The 11636-nt window shown below is 47.7% G+C and overlaps 1 protein-coding gene across 3 annotated transcripts; it reads left to right on the top strand.

Moving 5' to 3' along the window:
* Positions 1-4742: 4742 nt before the first annotated feature.
* LOC121579728 (deoxyuridine 5'-triphosphate nucleotidohydrolase) lies at positions 4743-11190 on the top strand. 3 transcript variants are annotated; one of them, XM_041894582.2, is made up of 7 exons: positions 4743-4891; positions 6681-6840; positions 8993-9084; positions 9803-9847; positions 10060-10134; positions 10528-10598; positions 11031-11190. In XM_041894582.2, the coding sequence occupies exons 1-7, from the start codon at positions 4759-4761 to the stop codon at positions 11085-11087; spliced, it is 633 nt and encodes a 210-aa protein (XP_041750516.1). In that variant the 5' UTR covers positions 4743-4758; the 3' UTR covers positions 11088-11190. The 3 variants fall into 3 exon arrangements, with proteins under 3 accessions (XP_041750516.1, XP_045075710.1, XP_041750506.1); XM_041894572.2 differs by lacking the exon at positions 4743-4891 and adding an exon at positions 5963-6144; XM_045219775.1 differs by lacking the exons at positions 4743-4891; positions 10060-10134 and adding an exon at positions 5962-6144.
* Positions 11191-11636: the final 446 nt, after the last annotated feature.

The following is an 11636-nucleotide window of genomic DNA, read 5'->3' as shown; positions in this document are numbered from 1 at the left end:
TTGTCACAGCGGCGGCAAAAGTCTTCCACATCCCTCTTGTGCTGCCCCCCAGTAAAAGCCCTGACGGAGGCGGCGCAGTGTTTTTGTGACCCCAAAGTGTCCAGTCCCCACCCCCCATGAGTACTCTGGAGCACAGCCTCCCGCAATGCTTTTGGGACCACCACCTGCCACCTCTCCTCCCCCGTAGCTGACTCCTTCCATGCCCGCTGTAACACGCCATCAGCCAGCCGCAGTCGCTCAAACTTTGACCACAACCCTTTGGTCGCGAGTGAGAGCGCTGTCACCTCTTCCCATGGTGGCCTCACCTGCACCTCTACCCACTGTAGCACTGGCTGTAGGTCTGTGTCCCGTCCCTGCTGCTGCCCCCATTCAGCCACGTCGACAGTCTGCAGCTCACAGCAGACAGGCCCGCTCGCCCGACACACTGTGGCACAGACCCCCTCCTCTGCACACAGCTCTCTCTCCCGTCCTTCTCTCCGTTCACAGTGGCGGCAGCCGTCTGCAGTACAGGGCCGACGGGACATGGCGTCGGCGTTGGAGTGGCGTGCCCCTGCCCTGTGCACCACCGTGAAGTCATACGGCTGAAGCTCCTCCAACCAGCGTGCCACCTGCCCCTCTGGCTCTCTGAAAGACATGAGCCACTGGAGAGCAGAGTGGTCAGTCCTTACAGTAAAGGGCAGACCACCCAGGTAGTACTTGAAGTGTTTGACGGAAGCCACAACAGCCAAGAGCTCCCGCCGGGTGACACAGTAGCGGCGCTCATGTTTGTCAAATGTTTTGCTGAAGTACGCCACCGCTCTCTCCCCCTCTGGCCCCACCTGGGCCAGCACCCCACCCATGCCCCCATTGCTCGCGTCTGTGTCCAGGATAAAGGGCAATGTGAGGTCAGGGGGGGGCGAGCACGGGGGCCTCGATCAGTGCACGTTTGAGGGTGTTGAACGCCTCCTCACACTCCACTGTCCAAGTGAAAGCCTTGTTCTTCGGCAGCAGGCGGTTCAGTGGAGCAGCAACGCTTGAGAAGCCCCGTACAAACCTCCTGTAGTACGAGGCCAGGCCCAGGAAGCTCTTCAGCTGACGCTGGTCGGTGGGGGGTGGGCCAGTCTCTGACAGCCGCTACCTTGTCCTCCATGGTGCTGATCCCCTCCTTCCCCACTCGGTGGCCCAAGAAGGACACCTCTCTCCTCATGAAGTGGCACTTCTCGGGGTGGAGCTTCAGACCTGCGGCAGCCACCCTCTCCAGCACACACCGTAGCGCCCCCAGGGCTGACTGGAAGGAGCTGCCATGGGCCAGGATGTCATCGAGGTATACCAGACACTGCTGTCGGGGGATGCCATCCAGCACCCTGTCCATCAAACGCTCAAAAGTAGCTGGCGCGTTGCACAGGCCAAAGCACAGGACCTTGAACTGCCAGTGTCCTCTGTTAGTGGAGAACGCAGTTTTGGCTCTGGCCTCTGGGGAGAGGGGCACCTGCCAGTAGCCACTGCGGAGGTCTAGTGAGGAGAACCAGGAGGACCCCTAACCAGGTCCAGCGACTCATCGATACGTGGTATGGGGTATGAGTCCTTCCTAGTTACCTCATTCAGCCGCCTGTAGTCCGCACAGAACCTCAGCTTGCCCCCCTTCTTCGGAACCATGACGACTGGCGCCGCCAGGGGCTGTCTGAGGGCTCAATGAAGTCTGCCCGCTGCATCTCCAACACAGCCTTGTCTGCCGCCTCCTGGCGTGCCAGCGGGATACGGCGGGGGACGCATCTTGATAGGTCGAGCATCACCTGTGTCGATCTCATGCTGCACCAGATTAGTCTGACCCACCTCTTCCTCACTCAGCGCAAAGCTGTCTCTGAATTCAAACAGCAACTGCCTCAACCGTTCCTGCTGCTCGGGGTCAAGACCAACACAGTTCCTCCCCCATATCTCCCTCACTGCAGACAGTGTCCTCTCCCCTCCCATCTGGGGTAGCTGGGCTGGGGGCGCGCCCGGGCTCACAGAGGACTGTGTCGTGGAGGTAGCTGGGGGAATGTAACGCAACGCCGTAGGTGACAGGGGGCTGGGGAAAAGTCACACCCAGATGTGGGGGGAGGGGGGCAGCCATGAGTCTCTGCTGCTTTAACTGTTGGAGTAAAGGGTTTGTTGGGTTGAGTGAATGTGACATTAGGGGCCATGGTGACCTCCGGCCCTCCCTGGAAGCTCAGTGTGCCCCTATTTAGGTCTAACTGGCAGCCTGTGCTCCTAAGAAAGTCCAACCCCAGGATACAAGGGTCCTGCACAGCCGCCACCCACACAGGATGACGCACAGTCCTGCCCCCCTACTGTCAGAGTCATTATTCCCTTCCCTTTCATGGGTGCCAGCTCACCTGTGACTGTGCGGAGCTGCACAGTTGTAGGCTCACACTGAGTCCAACCTGGCACAATATCTGGCCTCACCAGGGTTACTGTGGACCCAGTGTCCACCAGGGCGGAGCAGGGCACCCCTCCACAGTGACAGGGACATGACAAAAGTCCCCAACACAGGTCCGGCCCACCACAACAACAGGCTCCATCCGCTTGCCCTCGTCTGCTTCTGGGGGAAGTGGAGCCTTGCTTCCCCGTCTGTGCCGGTGGGCTCCTCCTGAAGAAGATGGTGGTTGGGATAGAAAGCCAGGGGTCCGCACTACCCGGTCTATGCGGACCCCGAGCCGTTTCCCTGAGCTCTGGGGGACATGGGGCAATCTCGGCGCAGATGGCCTGGCTGGCCACAACCCCAGCAGACCCTGGGACCAGGGCGTGTATTTCGTGCCGCCTGTAGCGACACAGCACGAATTAGTTCTGTCATTTCAGCCACCCATGCAGGCTTTTCCGGCTCCGGGCTGCTCTGCCCCCAGCTCGCACAGAGGGTCTGTCTCCCTGCACCCCCACCAAAGCCCCAGCTGAAGCCCCAGCCCACACCAGCTCCCTCTCCAAAGCCATCTCCAAGGCTACCTGCAATGACTCAGGATGAGCCAGCTGGGTCTGTATGCGCAGCTCCGTAGGAGAGAGCGCCTGTATGAACTGGTCCCGTGCTAGCTCGCTCTGCACGGAGGGGGGCATGTGAGCATATGCCCGCCGAGAGAGGCTCTCAATGTCATTAGCTAGCACCCGTAGAGGCTCTCCAGGCTGCCTGCGTCTATTACTCAGTTCGGAGCGCAGTAGCCCGGGCTGTACACACTGTCCATAGCGCCTCCTCAGTGCTCCCACTAAAGCACCATAATCACGTCTGTCCTCGGGGCTAATCAATATCAAACAGGCCAGAGCTTCATCCGTGAGGCATAAAGCCAACTGCAGTGCCCTATCTTCATCCGACCACCCCCTAAAATGAGCTAACAGTTCAAACTGAGCATGAAAAGCTTCCCAATCCGCCTTACCGGAATACTTCGGGGTCTTAACGGATACGGACGCAGCCGGGAACTGGGCGCCGCCATGTTTGTTTACATCCTGAGCCCCAGATTCCTCGTCCCGCCGCGTCGACGTCACCCCTTCGGTCCGCCCACCAGAATCTGCGCGAAACACAGTCGACTAAGCACTCATGCCCGCTTCAGCCGCCATCACTCTAACGTCCTCCCTCAAGCGGCCTCTGGGCTCCGATGCCCTGGCGATCTCCTCAGCCAGAACCCCCGACGTCCATGCACACGCACCTCCTTGGCCATAATCGTCCCCTACCTCCACCTTCACTTTCGGATTCCCTCGAAGCATCTTCAACCCCCGTTCTCACCTACGGTAGCTAGCCACAGAAGTCAGCTAGCTAGCTGGCTAACTTTTATCAACGTTTTTACTTCTGACACCAATGTAATGACCTGACTAGATCATAAAAGAACAACTGTCCAGACAGAGGATTGAGTTTACGAATGGACGGTTTATTAAACCAACTTTACACAGGCTACTGTTTGGCCGTAGCCCACGCCAAATAAAAGAAAGATAACCCACAAGCCAATCGTGACCTTCTCTTGTGAAGCCCAGACGTAAAAAGAGAGAGAACAAAGGCTAAACCTGGTCTTAACTTCCAATGCTCCATTCCCCTGCCCAACCCCCCTCCACGCCACTCCGCCAACCGCCAGGATGCCCGGCATCAGAACATTCCAGGCATTCCCGTGATTGGCAGATAGCAGGTTGATTGACATGTCGGACCCCGCGAACACTGGGTACTGGTAGGTACAACACAACCATCTACTAGCCTAACACATAACACACAGCTGTCTGTGCGGGTCGCTACAATATGGTGCAGAAAATTGAGGTTGTGGTGGCAGCTGCATAGAGGTATTTGGGTGTGCGAGACTTGACATCAAAAGAGTTACAGGGTGTGTTAAGTGGTGGTGTCCCATCCTTTCAGGTTGTTGGCCTGAGGTAGGACTAAATAGATTTAAATAGTGGAGTAGGGTGGTGTTCTTTATTTATTTTTTACGAGTGTAGTGTTAGATGGTAGGGTATTTGTTTTATTTTTTCAGTCTAGTAGGTGGCGGTAATGCAACATTCATTGGATGCCAACCGCCGTTAAACCTCATCGAAGAAGACCCACACGCTGCAGCGCTGTCATTCAGCAGCAGATGAAATGTCGACCAGTGACGTGCCGTTCCCACTTATCAAATGGACTCAATCGTCATGAAACGCAGATACAGCGATGAGTTTCTCTAGCTTGGTTTAATACAAACTTTGAGAAATAACGAGGAGCGCCCACAATGTTTTTTTTTGTGCGGGGAAGTGCTTGGTAATGAGTCTCTCAAAACGAACAAATTAAAAAGACACGTCATGATCAAACATCCACAGCATGACGGTAAACCCAGGGAGTTATTTCAGAATAGGGCAGAATGCTTCAGGAAACAGTGCTTCGACAGTGGAAAAGTAAATCAGCTAGCAAGGCATTGTTGTCATTTTATAACAGGTGATGATAAGCAGAAATAAGGGATTACTATGTCTCATAGTAGTAGATGTGAGTTTCTCTTTCAAACAATCCCCTTGTACACAGCTAATAGCTAGCTAGCTAGCTAACGTTAGCCAAAGCAAGCTAGCTAGCTACTGATAGTGCAACCCCAAGTAACAGTACAGATGAAGATGAAACATTATCAGGCCTACTGTACATCTGACTGTAGAAATTATTGTTGAAAACAAGTTTAGGTTGGAACTGTTGCTGTTAAAATACAAATAATAATTTTTCTTCTGGAATAAACTAATTGAAGCAAGATCCTTTTTGAGGCAAACACACACAGTTCTGGGTTGCTCATCTACAGCAGGAAGCGGTCTCCTGTCTTGACTGAGAAAGCAGTAGATGTTCTGAGCCAGTTTGGCACCACATACCTATGCGAGTCAGGGTTCTCAACCCTGGCATACTTTTAAAAAACAAGTACAGAAACAGACTCAATGCTGAGCATGACCTCTGGGATGCACTGTCAAAAACTGAGGCCAGAATAGACATGCTTGTTGAAAACTTCAACCAGCCACACACCTGTCATTAGGGCTGTGTGTGTGTATCTGTTTTATCAGTTTATTCCAGTTCAGAATAAAACATATTTATTGTATTTTAACAGCAACAGTTCCAACCTAGACCTTTTTTTCAACAATACTTTCTACAGTAAGATGTACATTAGGCCTGACTTACTTAGGGTTGCACTACTTCTGTTATACGTCTGTGTGATGTGATCAATCCGTTTATTCCAGTTCAGAATTAAAATGACTAACAAACAGGCATTGATTGTTGGTTATGTTATTGTATACATTTAAAGATATCCATTACAAAGCGTTTATGTCCCACAAGCAATACTCACCCTATTTCTCTTTCATTCTCAATAAATTAGCAAAAATGTATAAAAACATATTTTCACTTTGTAATTATGGGGTATTGTGTGTAGATGGGTGAGAGATTATTATTATTTTGGATCAATTTCGAATTCGGGCTGTAACACAGCAAAATGTGGAATAAGTCAAGGGGTATGAATACTTTCTGAAGGCACTGTAGATGATGCCGCCGCAGCCGGGAGGACTGTATCTTTAACAAGATGGAGCACTTCGTTGCTAAGCAGAGGCTCTACTGGCGGTGTTGTTCATCGATTATCGGTGCCCAGTCTTCAGTACTCTCACACAGGACATTTTATCTGCATTCTCCTACTCTGGCCAGGAGAAAAGGATGCGAGAATGCAGGTAGCTAGTTGGCTAGCTACATTGCTTTTCAGTAATGTATTATGCTTGCTAACACTAGCAGCTAACGTTACCGTGAGATAGTTAGCTACCTTGCTATGTTAACTGGTTGTGTATTATCAACTTTAGTATTGACATGGTGAGTAGTCAGTAGCTAAATGTGTAGATACTGGTAATTGTACTGTTGTCAGATTTGTAGTCGAGTGTTTTACCGAAGTCAAGAATGTATCATTCAAAGAAGGATTAGCAAACTTTAAGTTTTACAGTCATTCAGCTCACTGGTGAAGTTGTCAGAACTCGCTATTTTTTTCTTCTATTTTTTTCAATGAGGGAGTGTCCAATTGAATTTGGCGGGGATATTCAAAATTGGAGGGAAAGTGTACTTCTAATAGGAGTCCTGTCAGAGAAGTAGCAACAACTCGCCTGATTTGAACTAGCTAGCTATTTAGCTAACTTTATTAAACAAAACATAGCTATCTTATTATTTTGGAAGTAACGCAACTTTCTTACCAAAAACTTTGTAAACATGCCTTGCTCAGAAGTGACAGATGCCGCAGAAGTTTCTCCACTGAAGAGGACAAGGCCAGATGCGGTGGCAGAGGATGTGAAGATACCGGTGCTGAAGTTCTCCAAGCTGTCTGAACATGCCACTGCTCCTACCCGGGGCTCTGCTAAAGCTGCAGGCTACGACCTGTTCAGGTGGGTCAGAGTCGGGGACAGGGTGCCTCGAAATGATTTGAACGTTATACATTTTACTTGTTTGTATTTACTTGAATTTACCTAGTTAGCTAGCTACTTGAATGTAAAACGTTGCAGTAAGTGTATCCTGCATGTGGCTGTTTATTTTTCTAAAGTAAAACTCTAGTTAACAAACAAGACCATGCATAATGTTGTCTTGACATCACATCTAGGCTACCTAACTAGGAGACAAGTTTGGTAGTTAGCTAGTAGGAGGAGCAGGCTAGCACTAATGATTGGGAGGGGAGCTAGATGTAGGTCACTGCCTTTAAGTTAGCGACTGTAACGCTTTGAACACACTAACTGTGTCATTGCGCAAAATAGTATGCAGCATCATCTAGATATGTGTTCAACATTCACCTTCTGCTACTTCTTCTTCAATGAGGTTTAACGGCAGTTGGCATCCAATTTGTTGCATTACCGCCACCTACTAGACTGGAGTACAACTCCCTTATATTTTGCTTGAAAAATAAATAAAAAATAAATATCCTACCATCTAACACTACACTCACAAGTTCAAAATTATTAATAATAATTAAAACCACCCTTCTCCACTATTTAATTATATTAATTCCTACCTCATGCCTTCAACCTGAAATGATGGGACATCACCACTTAACACTCCCTGTAACTCTTCTGATGTCAAGTCTCGCACACCCAAATACCTCTCTGCAGCTGCCACCACAACCTAAATTTTATTCGACTTACGTTCCATCCCTGCAGTACAATTAATAACCATTGCTATAAACGCTAAAAATCAAATCTTACTGAAACATATCACTTGCTGGCCTATCCCTCTGTACTGGTACAAATCTACTACTCTCACCACTCCCCCCCGACCCCTCTTCCTCTACTTTCTTCACTGCCTCAGCATATGACAACTTCTTCTCTACTCTTACCCTGGAAACCTCAACCTGCATCTCTCGCACGGGACATTTCTGATCCCCAGCCCCATTACCACCCCTACAATTAGCACATACCACTACTTTCCCCAATGCTACACATTCCTTCGTTTCATGCCCTTCTGCACACTTCTCACACCTTGGAACCTCCCTCCTACATACTGCTGCTACATGCCCATAAGTTTGACACCTGTAACATCATAATGTATTTGGCACATAAGCTTGTACAGGATAACATATATCCTAACTTCACTTTGTCAGGCAAAGACTCAACATCAAAACTCAAAAGAACAGACAATGACTCTTCTGTTTCCTCACTCTCGCCCCCCTGTTTGCGTCACACCAAACGACGAGCATCACAAACATCGGGAATCTTCCCCTTCAGTTGGTCCACTTTTACATTTACTGCTACCCCAGTAATCACTCCTTTCAATGGCGCCCTTTTCTTGAGAGTGAAACAATTCACATCTCTTGCCCCCATTTGTTTAACTCTGAGTGCCTTCTCCCTCTGCCCAACAGAAACACAAACAATTATCACTAAACCACTTCTGGTTACCCTCACCGATTCCACTATACCCAACGCTTTTTTCACCCATCTTGAAACCACAAATGGTCAGCCAAAAGGCAAGGGTCCACTCTTTCCAAAAACTTAACTCTTACTGTCACAGTCTCATCTTTATCCTGACCCTCTGTGCAAGCCTCTGGCTCCGAGAACTTCACCACACCTTCCACCTCCGATACTTCACCCTCATTCTCTTCCATTTCTCCTCCTGTCTTCAGCTCACTTTGCTTACATTTCCTACCATTCTTCTTTACCAAACCTTCTCCCTTTTCCCCGCCATTTTTCCCAGACTCAAGCTCACAATCTTCCTCCCTCTCTCTCTTAGACCTCCTCTGCCTCTCTTTTTCCTTCCATTCCTCCTCCGCCGTCCAAGTATACGTCTCCTTATCCCACAGCTGTCTGTTAGACATCGTTTTTCCTCCACCATGTCCCACACCTTCTGCTACCGTTTGTCAACCCGTTTACAAATACAGTTTGACGAATACGTTCAATAAATCCAACGTATGCACCACACAGAACGCACTGCAACTGCCTCTGCAACGCAGCGTTCCATTGGAAATGAATGTACTTCTGGATTACCAAAACGCAAGAATGCAGTCGGTGTGTTCGAAGCGTTAGCCACCTATTGATGTATTTTTTTTTCTAACAGTGCCTATGACTACAGTATTGGTCCTATGGACAAGGCCATCGTGAAGACTGATATCCAGATAGCTGTTCCCTCAGGCTGCTATGGCAGAGTGGGTGAGTAGGGTACCAGGACATAGACTTAAGTGTTTCTTTATCAATTGCACCCTGGTCTAGGGATACATGGGGGTGGGTCTCTCTGGGTATTGTTTGACTTGACAGTGAGGGAGTTATTTTACTTTGACCTGGGTTGAACCAGAAACCTATAACATCTGTTTTCCATAAAATAAATGTTTGAATTTTCTAACTACTTTTCATTGGGAAGGCAGAAAGCGTTTTTATGAAAAGAAATCACTTTTGCATGGTAACACAGAATCCTACTAATTACTACACATGCTTAATTACGTGACTTTTGTTTTGAGCAGACTTTGCTGTCGGACAGAGCGGGACACCTGGCTCACACCCCAGGGGCAGCCCGGTTCCAAATCTAATGCAATCAACTTATAGCCGGTGCAATACATGCCTACATGGGCGTCCGGGCAAGATTAATCGAACCCCATCATTGCAGCCGAAAGTGCAGGCGACTGACTGCCTACTGACAAATCACCTTGCATCATAAATAACTACTCATTTGTTATTGGTAGATAAGTCAGTCTGTCACAATTGACCCACAATGCATCACAGATTTGATGCTCCAACACGGCCAGTGGAGAATGCTTTCAGACTCCGATTAGTCTCATTCAACCCCTCTTTCTCCTCCCCTTGAAACTTTTTCCCAGGATAAAAATGAAAGTAGTTTAGTCATATATTTTATGTATTTATCTTTTTTTCACAGCACCACGGTCTGGGTTGGCTGCAAAACACTTCATCGATGTTGGGGGTGCGTTTACTTTTTGACCTTCAGATAATTAATATAACACATTTCCTAAGAGATGGGTTATAAAAATGACAGGCAAGTAGTTACCATAGTTCGGTTGGGGATTTCAAGAACCCAAGTCACCCTTTGGCTGTTCTAACCCGAGTCTAGAACATAGCGTAGCTGTCATGAATGTACCCTGTCAGTTCTAACTGGAGTGTCTGTCTCTCCCCCAGCTGGAGTAGTGGATGAGGACTACAGAGGGAATGTGGGGGTGGTGTTGTTCAACTTCAGCAAGGAAACCTTTGAAGGTGAGCTTTAAAAATGATCATTAATCATTGTATTCACATGCCACCTTTCCAAAGTCAAAGTATCGAAAGCACTTTGTAAGAGGGTAACTCCCCCAAAGCATCCACGATTAAAGGGACCATCTGCGATTGGTACATCCATTTTTTAAAACTTTTAAATTAATTATATATACCCATTGATCTTTGAAGAATATAACTTATAAATGCCTCATGAGCTTAGTTTAACTGTGATTCCCCATCAGAAACCGAAATAAAATCTTGTTTTACTGATTGCTCCTTTTTATAGCAATCCAAATGCATTTCACATTGAGATTTGTTTTCCAGTGCAACATTGTAGTGATGGTGTTGGGAAACTGGGTGCCCTGTAGTGTGATGGTGTTTCTTTCTGTGTCCCAGTGAAAAGGGGGGACCGTGTGGCTCAGCTGGTGTGTGAGAGGATTTGCTACCCAGACCTACAGGAGCTAAAGGTACTTCACACTTAGATTTCATAGTACCATTTATAGTCTTACCATACATGCTCAGACTTAGTAGTGAATTGCTGATCACAGCTTTACAATTAATTTCACACAAACCTTTAATGTACCCAGACACCTTGTCAAGCAGTCTGTCATTTCATTTAAACTTGAGACTGAAGAGTTGATTTTAAGTGCATCTTATTTCTGTGAGAATTAGCCTTGAGCCCTTAGGGCTTTTTTTCTGAACACTGATCAGGCATAGTCCTGGACTTAACCTCTTCACTTTGACAATTTCCATTAAGCATACTATTTGTCCAGGACTAGGCTAAATCTGTGTTTGGGAAACCAGCCCTAAGGACTGTGCTCATTCTCATAGAAAGTCACTAAAATACCCTTCACTCCAGTGTTGTAGCATTAACATGTCTTCACTCTTCTGTGTTTCAGACTCTGGATGAGACAGAGCGTGGGTCTGGAGGATTCGGCTCCACAGGCAGCAACTGATACATCAACATTGTAAACCAGCCTATTCGTTTTGTTCTGTTACATGTTATGAGATTGTTCAATAATTACATTGTTTAATAAAGGTTATTATACCTTTGCTTCACTGATGTCTATGCCTGCTGACTTAGCCATTAATGGCAATGAAACATCACTGAATTTAGAATGTACATGTATATTGGTCTTGTCTGTGTGGCTCAGTTCGCAAGAGCATGGTTCTAGCAATGCCAGGGTTGCAGGTTCGATTCCCATTTGGGACACCTACACGAAAATCGTCTTTGGATAAAATATTATTGTCTGTACCCTGAATAACCACTGAGTGGCGCTGTTCAACCATGTTTATTTTCTTAGTTCAAGAGGGAGTTTCCCTGTCTTTAGGGACCAAACCTTCACACAGGCTCATATTTGGGCAGCAACTCAGCAACCATAATATTCTACTGTACCATTCCCTTACATACATGTGTTTAGAGAAATATCTGTTACCTGTAGAATCAAAGGGCTAATGATGTGTGAACCACACTAGGGAAGAGTTTCACTGAGAAATCGGTAGAG

Source organism: Coregonus clupeaformis, unplaced genomic scaffold (assembly GCF_020615455.1).
Source record: "Coregonus clupeaformis isolate EN_2021a unplaced genomic scaffold, ASM2061545v1 scaf2735, whole genome shotgun sequence".
In the NCBI taxonomy this organism is placed as follows: Eukaryota; Metazoa; Chordata; class Actinopteri; order Salmoniformes; family Salmonidae; genus Coregonus; species Coregonus clupeaformis.
Note: the sequence above shows the minus strand (reverse complement) of the source record. Positions and strands in the feature narration are given on the sequence as shown.

What these genes read in the sequence shown, in the direction of transcription:
- LOC121579728 (XM_041894572.2), top strand. Translation starts at nt 6,003, where the DNA reads ATGGAGCACTTCGTTGCTAAGCAGAGGCTCTACTGGCGGTGTTGTTCA. An exon ending in CAGCAAGGAAACCTTTGAAG is followed by an intron (nt 10,135 to 10,527) that starts GTGAGCTTTAAA and finishes TCTGTGTCCCAG; the next exon opens with TGAAAAGGGGGGACCGTGTG. An exon ending in CAGACCTACAGGAGCTAAAG is followed by an intron (nt 10,599 to 11,030) that starts GTACTTCACACT and finishes TCTGTGTTTCAG; the next exon opens with ACTCTGGATGAGACAGAGCG.